At 34.4% G+C, this 25,646-nt stretch overlaps 1 protein-coding gene across 5 annotated transcripts in view; it reads left to right on the plus strand.

The window, feature by feature from the left end:
• Nucleotides 1–25,646, plus strand: part of LOC103272022 (UDP-glucuronosyltransferase 2A1) — a 60,203-nt gene that overhangs the window by 22,062 nt on the left and 12,495 nt on the right. For all 5 annotated transcript variants that reach the window (XM_008069511.1, XM_008069509.1, XM_021718325.1 and 2 more), the window contains one exon: nt 24,634–24,782. In XM_008069511.1, the coding sequence (XP_008067702.1) occupies nt 24,634–24,782 (149 nt within the window). The remainder of the gene's footprint in view (nt 1–24,633; nt 24,783–25,646) is intronic.

A 25,646-nucleotide genomic window follows, 5' to 3' on the forward strand; every position in this document is an offset into this window, starting at 1 on the left:
CAGGCGGGTCTCGAACCCGCGGGCTCAAGCAATTCTCTCACCTCAGCCTCCCAAAGGCGCGGGATTACAGGCTGAGCCACCGAGCCCGGCTTGGAGCAGTTTTTTTAAGGCTTACATGAGAATTGTATTTTTACTATTCCATTTCATAGAAATTATTCAGAACACTCAGTATTAATTTTTTCTCTTTGTTTTTCAAAAAAATCTCTCTCTTTTTCCTGGTTTTATTAAAGTATAATTGAATATATTTACAGTGTACCATGTGATGCTTTGATATATGTATACATTGCAAAATTATTAAATCAAGCTGTGTTATATATCCATCACCTCACATTCTTATTTTATTTGTGGTAATACATCTGAGATCTACTCTCTTAGCAGTTTTCAAGTATACAACACATTATTTTTAACTTTAATTGCTATACTGTACAATAGAACTCCAGAATTTTGTCCTCCTGCCTATGTAAAATTTTGTATTCTTTAACCAGTCTTCCCATTTTCACCTCATTTTTAACTTCTAAACAAAATAAAATGTAACATAATTTTACCAACACATTTTTTCTTTATTAAATTGATTAGCATAGCAAATGTTTATAAAATTTTTGTGTTTATTTACAGCAATGTCTATCTGAAGCTGAAATTTTATATTAGAAAAATATAGACAATGACATTAAACATTTTATGAATAAATTGGTTGCAATATATTATTGGTTTTTTTTTTTTTAAATTTGTTTTAGTATCCTTCAGTCACCTTACGGTAGAAAAAAAGCTACTTTGATACAGTGAGTTTATTATATTTAGAGTGAATTAGATATGTTTACTCAAATTCTTAGTGGTCAAATTTACTACAGAATTATTTTTATGCTGCAGGTAATAATTATTACCACACAATTTCACTATATCTGAATATTGTAATACTTGAATAGGACATAACTACAAAAAAATATTGGCGATCACTGCTTCAATCTTATATTCTTAACATTTCTTCTAATATCTGGTAACTCAAGAACCTGAATCTGCAACATTTGATAACAAGCCAGTATGAAGTGGAGGATGGGACTGCCCCCAGACAAGTCCTTGCCTTTCAAAATGCATCTAGAATATAACTATCATTATTTAATTTGTATTCATTTTAAATGTTCTACTTGTTGCTGAATATTTTTATTTACTGATCCTATAATCGTAGTATTTTTCAACTATATACGAAATTACCTTATCCCCCCCCCACAAAAAAAAGGTGGAACAAACATGAAAAAGAAAAAAAGTAACCTAGTTCAAGAAATTACTTGAATCAGGTTTGTGGAAACTGCACCATGCACCGTGAGATGACAGTTTGGTTTCTATTCGCATAATTTACTTTATTCCTTTCCTTGGGAACCTTTCACCTTTCTTCTCTGTTATTTTATCCCTATCTTTGTCAGCAGAGCATTTTAAAAAGCGTGGATTCAGTAATTTGTGCTTAAGTTTGTGTCCTGATCCTTCCATTCATTATGGCTGTGCCCTTAGAAAGTAATGGACCCTCCTTACCATCATTTAGAAAGTAATGGACCTTCCTTACCATCATACTAACTCTGACCCTCCCAATCTCTGTAGATTTAGAAAGTCCTCATTTTTCTCACCAATGGAATTAGTAGATTCTTATTAAGATGAGGCCAGGTGTGATGACTCAGCCCGAAATCTCAGCACTCTGGGAGGCTGAGGCGAGAGGATTGAGCACAGAGGTTTGAGGACAGACTGGGCAACATGATGAGACCACGTCTCTACAATAAATCAAAAAATAAGCTGGGCATGGTAGCACACACCTATGTTTCTAGCTACTTGGAAGGCTGAAATGGAAGGGTTGGTTGCCCAAGCCCAGCAGGTTGAGGCTGTGGTGGCTGTGAGCATGCCACTGCACTCCAGCCTGGGTGACAGAGTGAAACTCCAACTCAAAAAAAAAAAAAAAAAAATCAGATGACACAAAACAATTTGCCAAAGAATAATCAAGCTGACTGATATCTTCAAACTTTTTTGTACCTTTTGATTGATATACAATAGTTGTACATAGTTGGTGGGTATATGTAATATTTTGATACATGGATACAATGTGTGACGATCACATCAGGGTAACTGGAATATTTATCACCTTAAACATTTATATTTTATTTGTGTTGGTAACATTACATTTCTTCTATTCTAGTATTTTGAAATATACAACAAATTATTAACTATAATTTTTCTACTGTACTCTTACATACTAGAACTTATTCCTTCTAAGTATATTTTTTACCCCTTAACAAACATCTCTTCATCCCTTTCAAACATTTTTTACTTCCCCTTATTCAATGTTGCTTTCCTCTTTAAATGTTTGCTATGTTTTAATTTTAATTTCGAACTTTGCATGACTCAAAACTATTGCCTAAGATGTCATTTGCATGACTATTTCCCAGGTAGACTGTCTTTCAAAAGCAGTTTATGTACATTCTCTGTATGTAATTTGTACACATGCCAAGAAATACATAAAACAAAAAATAAATAGTGTTTCTATGTTTGTTATTTTATTTTATTTTAGATTCAGGGGTACATGTTACATGGGTATATTGAGTAATGGGCAGATTTGTTACATGGGTATATTGAGTAATGGTGAGGTTCAGGTTTCTTGTGAACCCATCACCCAAATATGTACTGTAGTGTATACTGTACCCAATTAATAATTTTTCAGTTCTCGTGCCACTTTCATCTTCCCTCCTTTTAAAGTCCTTATAGTTTTTATTATTTCTATTTTTATGTCCATGTATACCCACTGTTTAGGTCCCACTTATAAGTGAGAACGGATAATCACCTCCAGCCTCATCCATGTTGCTGCAAAGAGCATGATTTCATTCTTTCTTAGAGCTGAATGGTATTTCATGGTGTACATATATACACCTCATTTTCTTTATCCAGTCGACCAGTGATGGACACAGGTTGATTCCATGACTTTGCTATTGTAAATAGTGCTATGATAAACATATAAGTACACGTCTTTTCTTAATAAAACAATTCCTTTTCTTTGGGTAGACACCCAGTAGTAGATTGCTGGGTCAAATGGTAGTTCTATTTTTATTTCTTTGTACTAAAATCTCTGTACTATCTTTCACAGAGATTTGACTAATTTGCATTCTCACCATTAATGTGTATTTTCTTTTATCTGCCTCCTTGCCAACATCTGTTATTTTTTGACTATTTAATAATAGCTATGCTGACTGGTATGAGATGATATTTGATTGTAGTTTTAATTTACATTTATCTGATGATTAGTGATATTGAGCATTTTCTCACATATTTGTTGGTCACTTTTATATCCTTCTCTGAAAAGTGTCTGTTATTTTCTTTGCCCACTTTTTAATAAAGTTATTTTTTTTCTTATAGAGTTTCTATAGAGTCTGGATATTAGTTCTTTGTTAAGTGCATAGTTTGCAAATATAGTCTCCCATTCTACTCTGAAAATTGTTTCTTTTGCTCTGCAGAAGCTTTTTAATTTAATTATGTCCCATTATTCTATTGTTGATGTTGCTGTATTTCCTTTTGAAGTCTTAGTCATAAATTCTTTGCTTAGGCCTATGTCCATAAGAGTTTTCCTAGCTTTTTCAGAATTTTTATAGTTTCAGGTCCTATATTTAAGTCTTTAATTCATCTTTAATTTTTATATTATGACCAAGGATAAGAATCCAGTTTTGTCATTCTGCATATAGCCAGCCAGCTTTTCTAGAACTATTTATTGAACAGTGTGCCTTTTCTCCATTGTGTATTTTTGTTAACATCCTCAAATGTCAGTGACTTTGTTTCTGAGATCATTATTTTGTTCAGTTGATCTATGTGCCTATTTTTGTGCCAGGACCATGCTGTTTTAGTTCTATAGCCCTCAAGAATAGCTTAAAGTGAGGTAATGTGATGATTCCAGCGTTGTACTTTTTACTTAGGATTGCTGTAACTGTTTGGACTCTGTTTTTGTTTTCCTATGAATTTTAGAATTATTATTCTAATTCTGTGAAAAATTATATTGCTAATTTGATAAATTTATTGTTGAACCTATAGATTTCTTTGGGAAGTATAATCATTCTAATGATATTGATTCCTCCAATTCAAGACCATGGGATGATATTCCATTTATTTGTATCATCTATAATTTTTTTTGTAAGTGTTTTTTTGTTTTCTAGAGTTTCCCATGTCCTTGGCTAAATTTATTCTTAGGTATTTTATTTTTTATGTAGTTATTGTAAGTAAAACTGAGTTTTTAATTTGGTTCTCAGTTTGAACATTGTTGGCTTATAGGAATGTAACTAATATTTATGTGCAAATTCTATATCCCAAAATTTTACTGAAGTTGTTTTATCAAGACTTTTGAAGGAATATTTAGAGCTTTCAAAGTATAGATCATGTCATCAATGAACAGGGAAAATTTGACTTCCTTCTTGCCAATTTGGATGCCTTTTATTTCCTGCCTAATTGCTCTGGATAGAACTTCTAGTATTATGTTGAATATCATGGTGAAAGTAGATAGATACCTTGTCTTGTTCTAGTTGCTAGGAACTGTTTCAAAATATCCTTAGTAAGTATGACACTGGCTGTGGATTTGTCATAATGGCTTTTATTATTTTGAAATATGTTCTTTCGGTGCCTATTTTCTTAAGGATTTTTTTCATTAAGAAATTTTGGATTTTATTAAATGCTTTTGTACTGAGTTCCATTTTTTAATTTCCACTTATTGAACCACCCTTGTGTCTCAGTAGTAAAACCCACTTGATTGTGACAATTATTTTTTTTAATTTGTGGTTAGATCTTTTGCTAGCATTTTAAAAGAATATTTGCATCTGTACTCACCAGCTATATGAGATCATAGTTTTCATTTATTGTTGTGTCTATGCCAGATTTTGGTGTCAGGATGATGCTGGTTTCATAGAATGAGTTAGGGAAGAACTATTCCTCCTCTATTTTTTGAAATGATTTCAGTAAACTTGATACCAGTTCTTCTTTGGTTTGTTTTTGATTTCTACTTGTTCTTGGCTCAATCTTTGAAGGTTATATGTTACCAGAAATTTGTCCATTTTCTCTAAACTTTCTAATTTTTCTACATAGAGATGTTCATAGGTGTCTCTAATAATCTTACGTATTTTGTAGTATCAGTTGTAATGTTATCTTTATTGTTTCTAATTGTGTTTATCGGATCTTCTTTTTTTTCTGGGTTAATCTAGCCAGTGGTTTATTAATTATGTTTATTCTTTCATAAAACCAACTTTTCATTTTGTTAATCTTTTGCATAATTTTTGATCTCAGTTTTATTTAGTTCTGCTCTAATATTTGTTATTTCTTTTCTTCTGCTGGTTTGCTTTTATTCTTCTAGCTTCTTGAGGTGAAACATTAGACTGTTAATTTGAGATTTTTCTATCTTTTTATGTAGGCCTCTAAACGTTCCTATTAACATTTCTTTTGCTATCCCAGTATTCTGGTATGTTGTGCCTCTACTTGCATTTGTTTCAATTTGTACATTTCTACCTTAATATCATTGTTTATGCAAAAGTCATTCATAAATAGCTTAGAGTCTTTGTGTGATTTTGAGAGTTCCTCTTAGTATCAATTTCTTTTATTATTTTACTCTTGTTCAAGAAGATACTTAATATAATTTCATTTTAAAAAATTGATTGAGACTTGCTTTACCTAGAATATGGTCAGTTTTAGAGAATACTCCATGCATAGATGAAAAAAATGTATATTCTGTGGTTATTGGGTAGAAAATTCTGTAGATGTCTGTTAGGCCCATTTGGTCAAGAGTCTTAGTTGAAGCCCAGAGTTCTTTCTTAGTTTTCTGCCTCAGTGATCTGTCTAGTGGTGTCAGGGGGTGTTGAGGTCTCCCACTATTATTGTATGGCTGTCTATCTCTTTTCTTAGGTATAGTAGCATTTGTTTTATAAGTCTGGGCATTTTGGTATTGGGTGCATATATATTTAGGATAGTTAAATTTTCTTGTTGACTTGAACGTTTTATCATTATACAATGCCCTTTTGTTGTCTTTTTCAATTCTTTTGGTTTAAAGTCTGTGTTATCTGATATAAGAATAGCTGCTTCTGCTCTTTTTTTTCCCATTTGTGTGACATATCTCTTTCCACCTCTTTACTTTGATCCTGTAGATGTCTTCCATTGTGAGCTAGGACTCTTGTAAGCAGCAGATGGTTGACTTTTATTTTTTATTTAATTTGCCAATCTGTGTCTTTTAATGGAAAATTTAGACCATTTGCATTCTAGGTTAGTATTAATATGTGAGTTTTTGTTCCTGTCATATTGTTGTTGGCTAGTTGCTTTGTATTTTCAATTGTGTAATTGTTTTATATAATCTGTGAACTTTCTTACATGCTTTTTCTATGGTAACAACACTGTCTTTTTGCTGCCATGTTTAGAAGTCCTCTGAGCATTTCTTGTAGGGCCAGTCTTGTGCTGATGGATTCTCTTAACATTTGCTTGTCTCGAAAGAACTTTATTTCTTCCTCATTTAAGGAGCTTATTTTGGTAGAATGTAAAATTGTTGGCTAGCATTTTTTTTCTTTAAGAAAGCTAAAACTACATCCCCAGTATCTTCTGAATTGTAAGGGTTCTACCGAGAAGTCTGCTGTTAGTCTGATGAAATTTTCCTTATGTGTGGTTTGAGCCTTCATTCTAGCTGCCTTTAAGATTGTTTCCTCAGTAGTGACTGTGATAGTCTGATGGTTATGCCTTCTGCATCTTGTATCTCACAGGTATTCTATGAATTTCTTTTGTTTACATGCATACCTCTGTACCAAGACCAGGAAAAATTTCTTGAATTATTTCCTTAAGTATGTTTTGCAAAGTGGTTATTTTCCCTTTTTTTCCCTCCAGATCTCTATAAAGCATTAATTTGGTTGCTTTGCATAATTCCATATTTCTCTAAGACTTTAATTCTATTTTCATTATATTTGTTTGACTGGGCTAATTCAAAAGATCAGTCTTCAGCTCTGAAGTTATTCCTTCTGTATGGGTTAGGCTATTGTTAAAGCTTTCAAATGTATCAATATTATGATGTTTTGATATTTCTCTATTAATGTTTTTATTTCCAGAAGTTTTAAAAATTAAATAGCTATTTCATCTTTCATAACATAAATTGTTTTTCTGTTTTGTGATGTTGATTTTCAACCTACTCTTCAATCTCTTTGAGCTTTCCAATAATCCATATATTTTGAATTCTTTGTCATTTCAGAATTTTCATTTTGGTTAAGATCAATTGCTATAAAATAAGTGCAGTCCTTAAGAGGTGTTAAAACACTGTCTTGGCTAGGCACAGTGGCTCATGCTTGTAATCCCAGTACTTTGGGAAACCAGGGTGCTTGAGCTCAGAAGTTCAAGAACAGCCTGGGCAACATAGCAAGAACTTGTATCCACAAAAAATAAAAAATTAGTCAAGCATGGTGGTGCCCACTTGAAGTCGCAGCTACTTGAGAGGCTGAGGCAGAAGGATAGCCTATGAACAGGAGGTCGAGGCTGTGGTGAACCATGATCATGCCACTGCACCCCCATCCTGGGTAACAGAGTGAGACCCTGACTCAAAACAAAACCAAACCCTCCATCTTTATGTATTGCCAGAATTCTTAGATGGATTTTTTTTTTTTTGGAAGAGTCCTCACTTATTTTTGAATTTGTTCTCATCTGAATGGAAATTTCTTATTTTTTTAAACTGTTTTTCTCCTTGGAGATGTGACTGTGGCATACATTATATATGATAGTTTGGCTTAGTTTCTGAGTGGTTTCAGGGGAGCAAGGCTTTGTATAGTTCCCTTGGTTATAGATAGTTTTTGTGAGATGAATCTCTCAAATGCTGCTTATTCTAGTAATGCATTGGTGTATGAGCTGACACACTATCCTCTGTGGGCCTGGGAGCATAGAGATCTTAGAAAGCCTATCTCCTACACTAGCACTGTGTCTGACAGCAGTTTTTTTTGGGGGGGGAGGGGGTTGCAGTTTAGTCTTCAGTCCAGTAGATGGCACTTAAGAGTAAGAGTTGGCTCACCCTTGGATAGTCTGAAGAGTGGATGCCATGACACCCTGATTGTTTTGGAATGCGCTTAGGTCTTGGGGGTAGGGGTGCTGCACCAACTTGCCACAGGCAGGCATGAGTGTAGTCACAGGGCTTGTGAGCTTGAGTTCATATAGACATTGTCCTCTTGCTCCCAACTGCAGTACAACTGAGGTCCATGGGAATGCTTCCCTGGTGGCAACAAAATGTCATATTTTGCCACTCTGTGTAGGGAGGGGGAAATGGGCCCCAGTCTTTTTCACATTCAGGCAGTGTGAGCTCACTTTCAACAGGATTGCAGCCACCATGAAAAGCCTGTAAAGGCTAGTGCACTTATGCCAGTCCCCAGTGGGGAAAACCTTTGCTGCCTCTGCAACAGTGGACAGGGGAAGTGGGAGATGACCCCTTCTCCATGTCCATTCCTGGCCACCATTACTGCCCTCTTTAGCAACTGGCACCTTGTCCATGTTTTCATTATTACAAGGGGTGCTTTGTTGGGTTGTGCTCTTCCCTGCTTTGCGGCAGCCCAGGCTAAGATACATTACTGAAGAACCTGCAACTTCCCAGGGACCTGCTGGTTCCCTGTGGTTGACAAAGTCAGAGCAGGTTCTGGGTTATGTTTGCAGGGGATCTGGTAATGCAGCAACACAAGGGTTTAGGTAACTGGGTAGGCAGTGGCTCAATCAGTACACAACCAATATGGTTCCCAGCATCTCAATTTGGGCCTGAAGGTAGTGCAAGACACATAGGCTTGAGCTGGCCACCTGGTCCTCTGAACCTGGGAGATTGTGATTCTTAAAAATGGAAGTTATTCAGTCTGAGTCAGAAAACAAAGACAGTGAAGGGTTTTGGAAAGGATATCAAACTCTTTTTCTGAAAATTGTGTTCAAATTCCATTTGTTAACTCTGTCACTGACAGCATCACTCAAGGTTGTGAAGGCAGCGGGACCCATTGACAAGTTGACAATCTGCAGTTTGTCACAGGAGTGAAGGGAGCAATGAAGTACTCAAGCCTACTCTTTCTTTGAGTGCTCACGTTCCTTGAAGGTCAAGCTCTGACAGATTCTGGCTGTTTCTCCTCCTCCTCAGCTTCTTCCCATGAACTCTACTATAGGTCCTGGCTCTTTTCCCTTAGCTTTTCATTTGAACTCGACCATTCATTTGTAACTTTGATCTTCTTTCTGAGGGTAACTGGCATCTGACTTCCCTAGTCAGCCATAGTGCTGGAGATTGGGAAGTCCAAGTTTAAGGTGCTAGCAGATTTGATGAGGGCTTGCTTCCTGGTTCACAGATGGCCCCTTCTCATTATGTCTCACATAGTGAAAGGGCAGATTGTGTTTCTTAAAAATGGAAAGTTTTTCAGTTTCTGAGTCAGAAACCAAAGAAAGTAAAAGGTTTCGGAAATGATGTAAAACACTTTTTCAGAAAATTGTGCTCAAATTTCATTTGCTAATGCTGTCATCTTGGGTTAGGAGTAGTAACATTCTTGAGGAGGTTGCATTTTCTTCTCATTGATGTGAAAATTAAAATCCTCTGCAGTACATTAAATATTATATATACAACATTACCCAATATGGATCTGCACATAGTAGCTAGTCACTAAATAGCAACAATTATATAATTTTCTAATTAAGTCTATTAACAGATAAATTTTATGAGTATGCTATTGTTATTAAATTATTCCTGTAGGATTTTTATAATCATTTGTATGTATATTAATAATATCTTGCTAAATATCTTTTTGTTAATATATGATTAAAAAGTAGTAGAATGAAGAATAGTCCCTTTTGTGCAATTTTTAAAAGGTTTTTGAAAACTATATCATAGACACTTTATGAAAATAATACTGAAGTTTCCTTCTTTTTCTATGTATATAATACTTTAAAAGCTATATTATTATCTGATATTTTAGGTTAGGTACAATTTTCCATGAACTATTTTGAGCTGGAGAATTCATTGCAGGGGAGTCTCTCTCAATTGTCTAAAATTTTGAATCTTTTTTTTCTACTTGTATCAATTTTGATTATTGTTACATAGAATAGATAGAATAGATAGACAGACAGGTAGAAGATACAGATTCAAAATACAATGTTAGCTACCCTTATTTAAATTACCAAATATATTTTCTTAGAGTTTGGGAAGTAGGTTTTTAAAGTGACTTATTTATATATTCTCTCTTTATATGGTTATTTTAATAGTTGTTTATTATTATGAATTTTTCTGCTTTTCCTATATTTATACCTGTATCCAGTCATATCCTGCATTGATTCTAGTTTTGGTTATTTATCTTGCTTTGGCCAATGGGACTTAAGTGAATATAATACAGGAATCTTTTTTAAAAGATAAAGCTTGCACTTACTGCTCTGGGAACATTGTTTTTTGTGATTAAATCTGCCTACCGAACGGCAAGAGACGCACAACCCCATGATACTTACCAACAAAGATATGAGCTTGTCAACAGCAAAACATACATGTGGTGGTTTCTAGGAATAGCCTACCCCCTTGATAATCCATGTCTACATGGGTTTCATATATCTGTCTCAATATACAATCCAGGTTCCCTCATTGCATTTACTTGTCCTCCTTACTTTCTTTAAATTTGTGACAATTCCCACTGGCTTTTATTAATAAAGATTGTTGGTCATTTATTTTTTAGAACATTTCTCCATTTTTTTGGTATTTTTCTCATGATTAGAATGAAATAGTACATCTTTGGTAAAAATACCACATAAGTGATCTTTTGTCCTGTTCAGTGTGGTGTATCAGAAGGCACATGATATAGATAGGTAATTACTAATGACATTAATTTTGGTCATTTAGTTAAGGTTATGTTTGTCAGGTATTTTTACTTTTCTTTTTTCTTTTTGAGTTGGAGTCTCACACTTGTCGCCCAGGCTGGAGTGCAGCTGCACGCTCATGGCCACGGCAGCCTCGTCTTACTGGGCTTAGGCGATCCTTCCGCTGAAATTCAGCCTTCCAAGTAGCTGGAACTACAGATGCACACCACCATGCCTAGCTAGTTTTTGTGATTTACTGTGGAGATGAGGTTATTTTTACTTTTTTATTTCCCTCCTTTAGAATTAGTAAGTATCTTGTTGGGAGAAAACTCGAGACTATACAAATCATACTAATCTTATGTTTACTCATAATTTGCAATCTTGTAAACTAGAATTCCAATGAATAAGTGTACAATGAATAATAGAAATAGAGAATTATCATTAAGAAAACACTATACAAATAATCATTGCAAGTTATAAGAAATCTCCATATTTCAATTGCAACTTTGTATAAGTCTAAACTTATTAAAAAGTCAAAAATAGTTAGGAGATTTGCTTAAAAGAATGTAAGTGTGGGGGTTAGTTGTGCAGTTTGGTTGCCTGAAAAGGAGGAAAGCTTTGTGGAAAAAGAGTTGAGCTAGCGGCACTGGGTAGGCAAACCAGCAACTAGATTCAGAGACATCTTAGTCTATTTTCTACATCTCTTAAACATTCTATCATAATTCCTATATCATGTTTTTTCTCTCAGAACTTAATTCTAAATAATAGTTTCAGATTTCTCTTCTGAGTCAGTAAATATTTCTTTGTATAGTTGTATCTTACTCTTTAATCTTTCAGTTGGTTTGTAGATTTCATTTGCTGAATTTTTTTTTTTTAATTCTGTTTGGTTCTTAGAAAAATTTTCATGATTATTCTTTTTAATTTCTTGTCCCTTGCTTATATCTTCAGGTTTTGCTTTCATACCTTTAAACACAATATAGTACATAATTTTATATTTCATTTTAAATAATACTAATATTTGAAAATATTACGTTAATATTTCTGGTCTCTGCTGCTTTTACTGGTTCTCAGCCATGAATTTCTCTTTGCTGGTAAATAGGAGCTGCTTATTAAGCTTTTGATTTTTTTTTTGTGGGAGGCCTTTGAAGCTATGGTCAAAGTTACTTCCAAGAGGCTTTTCTAACTTAAATATGAAATGGAACTCCACGAGAAGGCTGATTGTGTTACTAATTCTCTCAGAGGGTCAAGATAACACAGGCAATTAATTTCCTTGTTGTAAACTGTCAAAAATGGAATGTATTTGTAAATATGAGGGTAGATCTTGGAAGTCCAGCTTATGTGAATGAGTATCTCAAGTGGGAGGTATCATTTAAAATTTTATTTATTTACTTATATTTTAATAAGTTTAGGGGTACAAGTGAATTTTGAATTTTGGCTAAATGGATGAATTGTGAAGAAGTCTGTGCTATAAACATACACATCATTCCTATAGTGCACATTGTAGCCAATAGGTATATTTTTATTCCTCATCCCCCTACCCTCTTTTCTCTGAATCTCCAAAGTCCATTATATAGTAAGTTCATTACATACAAACCTTCAAGCTGTGAACTTTCAAAGATGTCAGCATGCATTCACATGTCTAGTCACAGAAGTTAGTTCACATGTCTGATGTACATTGCCACATGTGGGCAAGAAATTTTCCTCTATTTTAATATGCTGAAAACAGAATTCTTAGAATTCTAGAATACTAGAACTCTCCCAAATATTTAAATATTTTCTATCTCCTTCTGAACAAATATCATACAGTGCTGTGTCCAGTCAACAACATTAACAATGTTGCCATGCACATTTTCTTTCTTTTGTCATACACATTTTCTTTCTGATCTCTAGAATGAATATTTAATTATTCCTTTAGCTATATGCCACTTCAGTTTTGTGCCCAGCGAACACTCAACCTTTGCCAATGAGTGTGTAAGGGAGCTGCCATCATGGTTTCTGAGAAGTGGGCTTCGGTAATTCTGCTGCTGCAGCTTGACTGGACTTGCTGTGGATTCTGGGAGAAGGTCCTGGTGTGGTTTTATGACATGTGCCACTGGCTCAATCTAAAGATTATTCTGGAGAAACTCAGTGGGAGGGCCATGAAGTGACTTGTTGACTTCTTCACACATTTTCCTTATTGACTACAATATACCTTCTACACTGAACTTTGAAGTGTTTTCTATGCCTTATGACAGAGAGAGCTTTACAAATACAAGTGACATTTCAGAATGTTAATGTCTGACCAAAATTGTAACCCTAGTAATCAGTGATAAAACTTCAAGAATTCCTTCTTCAAGTAAGTGGAATTTTTTAATTTCTGTGTGACAGTGGAGTCTATAATGAAACACTCATGCAAAAGTTGTAGGAAACCAACTACAATGTAGTGTTTGTAGACCTCATGGTGCCCTGGGGAGGACTGGTGGCTGAGTTGCTTGCAACCCCTTTTTAGTACACACTGAGGTTCTTCATTAGCGATATTATGGGAAACTATGGGAAACTTCCAGTTCCACCTTTCTATATGTCATGAGTAGTATAACAGGCAGAATAACCTTTATGGAAAGGGTAAAAAAATAAATAACTCTCTTTTTCTTTGGCATCTACATTCTTCAGTTTTGAGTTCTATTTTTTTAAAAAATATAGGTTATTTAAAAACTAAATTAGAAAGAGAGAGAGAGAAAGAGGTAGGGGAGGGAACCAAAGCTTAAGAAAACATTGCCTGGCCATAGTTTAGCAGGGCAATGGCTTGGGTTCTGTTTTATAGTGAAGCATTAGGTAAGAGATTCTGCATTCATACTAAGCTAGTTAACAAAGACTCTTAGGAAGTTTAAGAAAAGTCTAAGAAAATGAAAGAAATATGTTCTTAAAACTTTGATTTACTCATAAAACACTATAAATAGTAAAAATGAACTGCTTTATCAATAATAAATTGGGGAGAGAAGACAATAAATCACTTGTCATAGTTACTGTTTGGAGTCATCAAACTGCTTTGATACTTAATCATTATCAAAACAAACTAATAAAAACATAAAAATAAATATCAATTCAATGAGAGATTTATTTTTTGTCAAATATAGGATATCTCAAATATATCTGGTACACTGAATTCTTGTATATGAGAAGGTTTGATCTTTTCTTGGTAGAAGAGTGCAATAATTTCTGTTATAAGAGGAAGATAATCTTCTTACTTGATGCCAGTAATAACCTGAAACGTGAACAATATTAAGAAAGAGATTACGTTTGGTATATACTATACTTTGCCTGAATTTTGCTTTACAAATATTTGAGAATCACAGGTTATTACTCTCAAATTTATACCATTCTCTTGTTGGACTAGAATACTTTTATGATTCATAAATTGTGAACTGTTTCATCAGAGCTGGTCATATTAAAAGGTTTCTAGGATGCTTTATACTTTGAGGAGTGTCACACAGAAATCTGAAAAATTAAGTATACTGCTCTACAAGAGTTTTTATTTTAAAGGATTATAAGATTGATTTTTCTATTTCACGGATAATATTTATTTTACCTATTTTTGATGACTTGCCTTTCTGCTAAAGAATCATTTTGCTTTCTAATTTTTAAATGCAAACTCCCAAATTAGTTTGCTAGGGCTACTATAACTGAACAACATGGAGTGGGTGGCTTAAACAACAAAAATTTATTATTTTACGGTTTTGAAGGATAGAAGCCCAAGATCAAGGTCTGGTTTCTCTTGAGATTTCTCTTTTGGGCTAGCAAATGACCATCTTCCTGTGTTCTCACATGGCCTTTTCTCTGCTTGTGTGCATTGTTTGTGTCTATTTCTCTTGGAAGGACACCGTTGATGTTGAACTAGGGCCCCATCCTTGAACTCATTTAAACTTAATCACTAAAGGCCTTATTTCTAAATATAGTCAGGCTTCAGCATACAAATTGTGGGGGAGCAATATTCAGTATATAACATGCATTCTATAATAAATAATTGATAGTTTAAAATTCATAAGTTTAAAGTTTTTGAGTGTCAGATAAATTAAAAGTTTGTAAGTTCATAAGTCAACTGAAAAAATGTTTGTAATGCATATCACAAGAAGAAGGCTTAAATTGCCCAATATGCTGTAAAAGCTACCGATCAAGAAGATAAACAGCCTAATAGAAAATGGAATAACTGCCATCCAATCCCGGAAAAGGTCTGAGAATAAACACTGGATGGCTCAACAACTTTAGAGTGCATTATGCCAAAGATATAAGTACAATACATTCAATGCAAATTTTTTTTGTGCTAGACAAGGTAGCTCACACTTGTAATCAAAGCACTTTGGAAGGCAGAAGCAAGAGGATTGCTTGAGCCCACGGATTGAAGACTAGCCTGGGCAATGTGGTGAGACCTCATCTCTACAATTAATAAAACAAAAAAAAAATTAACTGACATGGTGGCTCACACCTGTAGTTCCAGCTACTTGGAAGGTTGAGGTGGAAGGATAACCTGAGCCCTGCAGGTCAAGGCTGCAGTGACTGTGGGCATGCCACTGCACTCCAGCCTGGTTGACAGAATGAAACTCAGACTCAAAACACACACACACACATACACACACACACACACACACACACACACACACACACACACACACACACACACACACTTGGTAATAGCAGAATTGGAACAACCCAAAATTGACTTATAAATCTTGAGCTAGTTTTGTACACTTAAAAATAGTTTATATGTCATTTAAAATATTGTGCATGTTTACAGATTTTAGAAAATATGTTAACAAAAATTGTATAAAATGTAGTTGCACAGTTGAAAGAAATAATAAAATGAATTTCTATGTGTTGCATAACCAAATTAAGAAATATATTTCTAGCTGGGCTTGGTGGCTCAGCGATTACAGGCTTTGGGAGGCTGAGGTGAGTGGATTGCCTGAGCCCGCGGGTTTGAGACCCACCTGGGCAACTTGGCGAGACCTCATCTCTACAATAAATCAAAAAATCAGCCGGGTGTGGTAGCGCACGCCTGTAGTTCCAGCTACTTGGAAGACTGAGGCGGAAGGATCGCCGGAGCCCAGCAGGTCGAGGCTGCGGTGACTGGGAGCGGCCACTGCACTCCAGTCTGGGCAACAGAGTGAGACTCCAACTCAAAAAAAAAGAAATATATTTCTTCTAATATCTTAGAACTATCCTTTTTCAAATGGAAACCACGAATCAGCCTGACTTTAGTTTTAATATTCATTTGTAAAATTTTATATGTCTATTACTTGGGCAGATGTGTTGCTTATGCTCAACATTAGCTTGGAAATACAATCATGTATTTCCTTTTTATTTTTTCCCCAAGATTTATAGACAGTGTTCCATTATGTGACTATATCATGACATTCTGTCAATTGACAATTGGCTATTTATAGTTTTTTGTATAATGCTGTGAACCAAACATTCCTTATATGTTTTCTGTTCTATAAGAGCAATTGTATCAATAGGATATAATCTATATATTTTTCTCCTACCAGATAATTTCAGACTTGTATCAAAGAGATAACACAATTTTATGTTTTCATTAATTAGTAAAAGCTATAAATGTATGTAAGTTCCTATAATTGCTGTATTCTTATTTTATTCAACAATATTTTAGGTTTTTTGTTCTATGTGTTTTCTGAGTTCTGACTTAATTCTTTGCCAAAAAAAATTTTCAAGTGTTTTCAGTTTCTGAGTATAAGACAGCATATGAGTTAGCTGTGAAAATATAGCATTGCAATAAAACACTCTAAAACTCAGTGACATAAAATAGCCATCATTTATTATTGTCTGTAAGCATATGTTTCTGCAGGGTACTTCTTATGACAATTAGTTCATAGATTCAACTGTGTTGGGTAAGTGGTTCTGCTTGTTTTGCTTGGATTTTCTCACATGTTTGAGAGTCCAGATAACCTTGGCTCTTTTCATATATCTCACATACATTCACCAGATTAGCATGAGATGTTCTCATGGCAAGGACGTTGTCCAAGAGATAAAGAAGAAATGATCAAGCACTATTTAACAATTAGAACATGGATGGTGATATAAAAAGTTGAGACTATTCATATAATCAGTCTAACAGCACTGAATTTGTCAATTATTATTATTTTTTAATTTCAATTTTTTGTCAAGTGATCAGAATTATGGTTTGTATAATAGAATTCCTTGGAGTTTATTAAGACTAGTATAAAGACTAAATATGTGCCTTGTTTTCAGAAATGATCATACATGTGCTTTAAAAATGTATAGTCTCTAATTTTTTGGATTTAAAGTGGACATTAGATCAAGCTCTAGACTTTGTTGATCACAACTTTTATATGCTACAGATGTATTATGTTTGTGATATATATCAGTTTCTGAACAATCTGTCATAAAATATATCCCAATTATGGTAGAATTTTAAATTTTACTTACAGTGTTTGCATTATTGAGTTTAATGTATTAGGCGTATTCAAAAGTAGAGCTATTATAACTTTGTGGTAAATTAATTTTTATAAATTATTTATCAGTGACCTTTTACTTATAACAATGCTTAAGTATAAGCAAATTTTAAAAATATTTATATGAGTATATCTGCATTATTTGTCAAGTATATATACATTACATTTTTCTGTTAATTTACTTTACATTTTAATGTATCTTAATGGTTTAGGTGTGGTTTCCTTTTGATCCAAATATAGTTAAATATTTTTAATCTACTCTTTTTCTGATTTGTAACAAAACATTTTTATCTATGTGTATTTGCTTTTAAAACTGCTATATTGGCCAGGCACAATGGTTCACGCCTATAATCCCAGCACTTTGGGAGGCCAGGGTGAGAGGATTGCCTGAGCCCACAGGTTTTTTTTATTTTATTTTATTTTTTTAATCAATTTTTTATTATGATATTGTGGGGTACAGTTAAGGGTTAGGTATACAAATATGCTTCGTTCAGGCACCCTTATTGATAAGAGGTGTCTCCCTGTCCCCAGACAGATATTGATGACCATTAATCCCATCTCCCTTCCCCTCCCCGCCATAGTTTTCCACCACTGTCAGTCATTTTCTTATAGTATTACGTTGGATGTTCAAGGTCTACTATATGAGTGAGAACATGTGATACTCAGATCTTTGTTTCTGTGAGAGGTCACTCAGTATTGTAGACTCTAGTTCCATCCAGGTTGCTGTGAAATTCATGATTTTGTTCTTTTCTATTGCTGCATAGTATTCCATCGTGTATATGTACCACATTTTTAAAATCTAGTCCTCTTTTGATGGGCAGCATGGTTGCCTCTAGGTTCTTGCTATTGTGAACAGTGCTGCAATAAACATACGCGTGCAGTTATCTTTTCTATAGAGTGATTTGAGTTCTTCAGGGCATATTCCCAGTAGGGGAATTGTGGGGTCATATGGGAGGTCAATATTTAGAACTTTTAGGAATCACCATACTGTTTTTCACAGAGGTTGCACTAGTTTGCACTCCTACCAACAGTGTAGAAGTGTTCCCTTTCCACCACACCCTCTCCAGCAACTGTTATTTCTTGAGTTATTGATAATTGCCATTCTGACTGGAGTTAGGTGGTATCTCAGTGTGGTTTTGATTTGCATCTCCCTGATGATTAGTGAGGCTTAACATTTCTTCATGTGTCTGTTGGCTACTCGGGTGTCTTCCTTTGAGAAGTGTCTGTTCATATCTTTTGCCCATTTTATAATGGGGTTGTTTGGTTTTTTTTTCCAGCATGTTTGAGTTCCTTGTAGATCCAAGATGTAAAGCCTTTGTCAGGCCTGGAGTTGGCAAATACTTTTCCCCAGCCTGTAGGCTGTCTCCCTACTCTCTTGATGGTTTCTTTGGCTTTGCAGAAGCTTGTCAGTTTAATGAGGTCCCACTTGTCAAAGTCTCAGGATATAAAATAAATATGCAAAAGACAATCACATTTTTTACACCAGTAATAAACAAGCAGAAACCCAAATAAAAAACACGATTCCATTCACAATAGCCACACAAAAAAATGAAATACCTTGGCGTCTTCCTAACCAGAAATGTGAAAGACCTTTACAATGAAACTATAAAACATTGCACAAAGAAATCAAAAATGACACAAACAAGTGGAAAAATATCCCATGCTCATGGATTGGAAGAATCAACATTGTGAAGATGTCTATCTTACCTAAGGCAATCTACAGATTTAATGCAATACCCATCAAATTACCAGCAACATTCTTCTCAGACCTAGAAAAAAACAACACAGGAATTCATATGGAAACACAAAAGACCAAGAATAGCCAGAACAATCCTCAGCAAAAAAAAAAAAAAAAAACACAGCAGGTGGTATCACATTACCAGACTTCAAACTTTACTATAAAACTACAATCATCAAAACAGCTTGGTATTGGTACAGGAACAGGCATATGGATCAATGGAATAGAATTGAGATTCCAATTTCTCAACCAACTCATCTTCGACAAAGCCTCCACCACCTACCACTGGGAAGAGGAGATCCTATTCAGTAAATGGTGCTGGGAATACTGGCTGACCACATGCAGAAGATTGAAACAGGACCCCTATCCATCCCCATACACAAAAATTAACTTTAAATGGATCAGAGACATACATGTAAAATCTCAAACCATAAGAACCTTAGAAAATGAAGGACATACCCTCATGGAAATTGGAATTGGCATCCAGTTCCTGAACAAAACCTGAAACCCACAGGCCATAAGAGAGCCCACAGGTTTGAGACCAGCCTGGGCAACTTGGCTAGACCTCATCTCTATAATAAATCAAATAATTAGCCAGGTATGTTGGCATGTACCTGTAGTTTCAGCTACTTGGAAGGTTGAGACAGAAGGATTGCCTGAGCCCAGCAGGTTGAGGCTGCGGTGGCTGGGAGCATGCCACTGTCCTCAAGCCTGGATGACAGGGTGAGACATCCACTCAAAAAACAAAACAAAACAACAACAAAAAACTGCTATATTTCATTTCTAACATCTTTCCTTGAATTTTCTATTTTTCAGTATTTTTTCTATTTTTATTGTATTTTATAACTGAATGATCTTTAAGTTTTGTTTGGATTTCTCATTTTTTATTCTATTACTTGGAAATTAAACAACATTATACTAATATTTTGACATGTATATAAATGATTTTTAAATTTTCTAATGTGAGGTCTCTGCCTTTAACCTGGAATTTTTTTATTGATTATATTTATTTGGTTAACTGGTTTTTAAAATTTTTACAACTGTCTTATGCATTTTCAACTTTATAATTCGTTTTCAAGGTCCACTATGAGTGAGAACCTATGATACTCTGTTCTTTGTTTCTGTGATAGATCACTAAGTATGGTAGAACCTAAATCTATCAAATTTGCTGCAAAGTCCATATTTTGTCCTTCTTTATGGCTGCATAATATTCCAATGTGTATATGCTCCACATTTTTTTATTCAGTCCAGCTTCGATGTGCAGCATGGTTGGTTCTATGTTTTTGCTATTGTGAATAGAGCTGTAACAAACATGCGTGTGCAGGCATCTTTTTGGTAGAATGATTTGAGTTCCTCTGGGTATATTCCCAATAGGGGATTTGCTGGGTCATATGGAAGGTCAATTTGTAGTTCTTTCAGAAATCGCTACACTGTCTTCCAAAGAGGTTGCATTAGTTTGCATTTCCACCAGCAGTGTAGAAGCATTCCTTTTTCTCTGCATCCTCACCAGCATCTGTTGTTTGTTTTATTAATGATGGCCATTCTTACTGGGGTTTGGTGGTATCTCAATGTGGTTCTGATTTGCTTTTCTCTGATGATAAGTGAGGCTGAGCACTTTTTCATGTGTCTGATAGCTGCCCATACATATATCTTCTTTTGAGAAGTGTCTATTCATGTCTTTCCCCCACTTTTTATTTTATTTTTTTCCCTTTTAATTTTTTTATTTTAAAGATGTGGGGTATACAGAATTCAGAGTTAGGTATACAAATGTTCATTATGCAGGTACCCTTGTTGATGAGGTGTGCCCCGCCTTCCACAGGCAGATTCGCAGTACTGCCAATCCCGCTTCCCCGTCTCCCTCCCAGCAGTTTCCCATGACCATCAATCCTTTGCTTATCATATTATGAAAATTGTTCAAGGTCCACTTATGAGTGAGAACATGTGATACTCAGTTATTTGTTTCTGTGAAAGACCACTCAGTATTATAGACTCTAAGTCCATCCAGGTGACTGTGAAGTTCATGATTTTGTTCTTCTTTATGGCTGTGTAATATTCTATCATATATATGTACCATATTTTTTTATCCAGTCCTCTTTTGATGTTTTGCCCACTTTTTAATATGGCTGTTTTCTTTTTTTCCTTTTGGTGCGATTGAGTTCCCTGTAGATTCTAGATGTTAGGTCTTTGCCAGATACACAGTTGGCAAATATTTTTTCACATTCTGTGGGCTGTCTCCCCACTCTCTTGTCGGTTTCTTTTGCTTTGCAGAATCTTATCAGTTGATAAAGTCCCACTCGTCTATTTTATCTCTTATGGTATGGACACTTGGGGCTTTGATTAGGAATTGGTTGCCAGTTCCAATTTCCATGAGGGTGTCTCCTGTGTTTTCTAAGATTCTTGTAGTTTGAGGTTTTACGTTTAGATCTTTGATCCATTTACAGTTAATTTTTGTGTATGGTGATATGTTGGGGTTCTGTTTCAATCTACTGCATATGATCAGCCAGTTTTTCCAGCTATAAGAACAATACTATAAGAAAGGGAGTAGTGGGAATCTGCTGGGGAAGGGGGGCACACCTCATCAACAAGGATACCTGCATAATGAACATTTGTATACCTAACCTGAATTGTATCCCACATCTTTAAAATGGAAAAAAAAAAATAATTAAAAATTCCCTCCATTTCTCTTCATTTGTTGTTTATTTTTTAGGAATTTTAGGACTAGTTTTCTCTCTTTTTGAATTTTTCCTTCTACTTGTAAGGTTGTTAAACATTTAAATCTATTATTTTAGTGCTTAATCTTCCAGCATATCAAAAAACAACTCCTGAAGCTAACCAATAACTTTACTATATTGTTTAATAGTACAAAGTCTTTTTTGTTGGCTTTTGTTAGATTTTAGTAGTACAAACTTTTAATGTGCTCAATATAAATACAATCTTTTAACAATCATCAAATTAAATGAATTTAATTATTATTTATATGTTGATGACTCCAAAATGTATATTTTTAGGGTAGCTTCTCCACTTGTAAGTCCAATTAATTGCCTTCTCTATAACTTTATTTAGGTGTTTAGATGTATTTCAAAATTTTCTTATTTAGTCTGTGTTCCTTCTCTTACCCTATACCAAATATGTTCTTCTGGAAATCTACTTTGTTTTATTTAATGGAAACTGTCTTTCCAGTGACTTAAGAAAAAAATAATTGGGGTATTATACACCCAACTTTTTTTTTTTACAGTACATAATCAGTATGTCAAGAAATATTCTACTTCTCTGGTTTACCCTCAAAATACGTGTAGAATTTGCCAAATTTATATTATCAATTGTCATTATTCTGGTTCAAATTATCTACATTTCTCACCTAGAGTGAAGCAATTGACTGTATACTATCAGCTGCAATATAAATAGAAACAAATAAAATATTGCATTATAAATGCAAAGAAGTTTATTTTTCTCCCATGTAACTACCCATGGGAAGAAAGTAAATTCTGCTCATGAAGTTATCAAAAAATTGTCTTATTGCACTTGAATCCTTGTGATGTTGTCTATATAGTTGAGTAAATTTACCTATAAACTAGCCTAAGGTTAGAGAGGAAAAAAAGAGAATGTATCTTACCTAAAAAAAAAAAAAAGTGATGCAGAAATCATACATATTAATTTTGTCACATGCCATTGGGAATAATTTAATATAAAGCTGTCTGCAGATATCAACCTAGCTAGCATGACTTACCTCTAAGAGATTAGTAACTCCCGCCCATCAAATTTCCCTCCTGTCTGCTTCAGTTACAGTATGGCATTGGCCATCAATTCAAGCTACATTTTATTTTTATTTATTTATTTTTCTTGAGCTGGAGTCTCACTCTGTTGCCCAGACTGGAGTGCAGAGGCAGGCACAAGGCTCACCACAGCCTCTCCTCCTGGGCTCAGGTGACGCTTTCGCGTCAAATTTCTGCATACCTGGGGCTATAGGCATGCCTGGCTTTTTTTTTTTTTTTTTTTCATTTGTTAAAGAGATGAGGACTCACTATATTGCCCAGGCTGGTCTCAAGCTGGGCCCAAGCAATCCTCCCACCTCGATCTCTCAAAGTGCTGGGATTTCAGGCATGAGCCACCATGCCCAGCCTAATAATTTTTAATAAAAACGATCTCTTTAGACTCATTATGTAGTTTTAAAATAATAGTTTCAATCAATAACATCACTTGGCAACTCAAATTGTATTATCTATTTATAAATTGTATATTACATGTAATTATTCACTTTGCTTATGATGATTTATGTAAATAAGAAAATATTTGATGGTGAATCTTAATTCAGTATTTTTTATTTATAATTCCTCGATACAATATTTAAAATGTCTCATGAAATTGCTTGCTAAGTTTTGTATACATTTCTTCAGTTTCTTTCTTTTTTTTTTTTTGCTTTTCATCAGCCTTATGTTTGTCACTGTTTATCACTGCATTTAATATAGAATTTTAGTGAATTCTTTAGGTTTATGACTTTCTTAAAATATAATCTAAAATTCTGGCACATCAAATTCACCTAGGGATTTAGTAATCAAGGCAGGATATAGCATATTTTGAATAGGGCAGCAAGGGTCTTTAAACACATTAATATAGAAGATGTATGGTGGGATTCTTATCCAATCCCGGTCATTTAAAGTTGAATGTTTTCAGGCAATGCTTCTTAATTATTAGATGAATGCTTTAGCCTCTAAACCATATACATATATTGAAATACTATACTACTAAGTGATGACTCTGAAAAAGGATTATTCTCCACCCTGGGATGTATATGATCACTGATTTTGATTAGAATTCTTAATAATGAAGGATTTTACCTGGTTTTTCCTTTTCTTCGTCACCATATGTTTTCTGTGTAGAAATTGTTGACTTCACGTTAATTAATACTTAGCACCTGCTCCTTCCATGAAACATCATTTAAAGTAGCACTAAAGTAAGTGCAATATCGGTGGTACGTACATGTGTATTTTGCATCCCTAAGGGGATTGGAATGATTGTGAATTACTCAGGAGATTCTTACTAAGAAAATAATGGCGATGAAATGTGAGAAATTTGACTCAGGAAGAAAGAATGGCCTGAAGTTGATGGGATCCTTCAGCAATATGTGTGAACTAGAAACTATAGTAAACTGAGATGGATATATATTTTGGACTGGAAACTGAAATACCATTGAGAGGTGAATTGGTGATGACATGTTTGAGTTAATTTATAATCTGTCATTTATTTGGAGAGAGAAAATGAGTATTAAATTTATCAGTTGTTGGAGTTGTAGCTAAATTTGTGCTACCACTAATTTATTGTTGTAAAATATTTATATATCACTTTTCTTTCCCTAGCTAAACATTTTCTCTTCTCCCTTCTTCCCTCCCTTCTTCCCTTCCTTTCTTACCTTCTCCCCTCCTTCTTTTCCCTCCTTTCCTCCTTATTTCCTTCCTGTTTCTGTAATTTTTACCTTTATCTTAACATGTAGTCATAATGTGTTCTAGAGGACCTAATTTAAAATTTTTAATAGCTTATAAAGAAATTACTGGTACTTCTTTTTTCCTCAGTAGACATGTATGCCAATTCCCTCCATCCAACTTTCTTCATTTTCTCCAGGAAGACCCACTACATTATGTGAGATTATGGGGAAAGCTGAAATTTGGCTAATTCGAACATATTGGGATTTTGAATTTCCTCGTCCATACTTACCTAATTTTGAATTTGTTGGAGGATTGCACTGCAAACCTGCCCAACCTTTACCAAAGGTAAGTTTATGACAGTGAATAATTTTATACACCTTAGATTAAAATACCAGATTTTCTATAAAGTTTATATTCTCCTTAATAGATAAATGCTGTTGGATGTCTTCAGTTAGCCACTAACTTGATTTTCCTCGGCATAGAGGTCTTCTATTAGTAATATTAAGTCTTTTGTAGTTTACATTGAGTCTTAAGCTGTAGAATAAAATGATTCAAATGGCGTGTTACAAATATCAGTATGTCTATAGTGTGAATACAGGTCTGGAGAAACAGAAAGCCAGACAATGGAAATCACTAAGAAGACTGCCATAGTCTTAAAAAAATCTGATAGGACTATGAACAGGAACATTTACCAAATATTTTGAAGAACAGTTCTTCATGAGAACTATTGAGAAAATTTAACAGAATTTGGTGAGTAATTGGAAGTCAGTGTTGATGGAAGATACAGGTTAAAGTAGAGCTCCTAAATTTTAATCTTGGGAATTTATTGTATAGTGGTGACTTTTACTGTCACAGAAAACAATTGGTGAGATAATTCCTTTGTGTTGACAATGAGTTTAGTTTTTGACCTATTTACTTGAAGGAGTTAGAGGACTTTCAGGTAATTTCTAGAAATAATTTTGGTAGTACAAGGTCTCAATCTCAGCAGAGAGGATTAGAAATAGATTCCCAGACATCAGTATAAAGCAGTTATCATAAAACAGAGATCCCGATGCTATATTGGTTCTTTATGAGCATGATGTCAGGTTATTATGGTGTTAAAAAAATTGTATACCACATTCCAAAGTTTTCAAAGAATAAATGTGGAACAACAGACATGCTAGACAGAAAAAATATTGAGAAGCAAAAGAGAGTAATAGACAAATATGG

The sequence above is a fragment of the Carlito syrichta genome, unplaced genomic scaffold (genome assembly GCF_000164805.1).
Source record: "Carlito syrichta isolate Samal-C Ts95f unplaced genomic scaffold, Tarsius_syrichta-2.0.1 Scaffold312077, whole genome shotgun sequence".
NCBI lineage: Eukaryota > Metazoa > Chordata > Mammalia > Primates > Tarsiidae > Carlito > Carlito syrichta.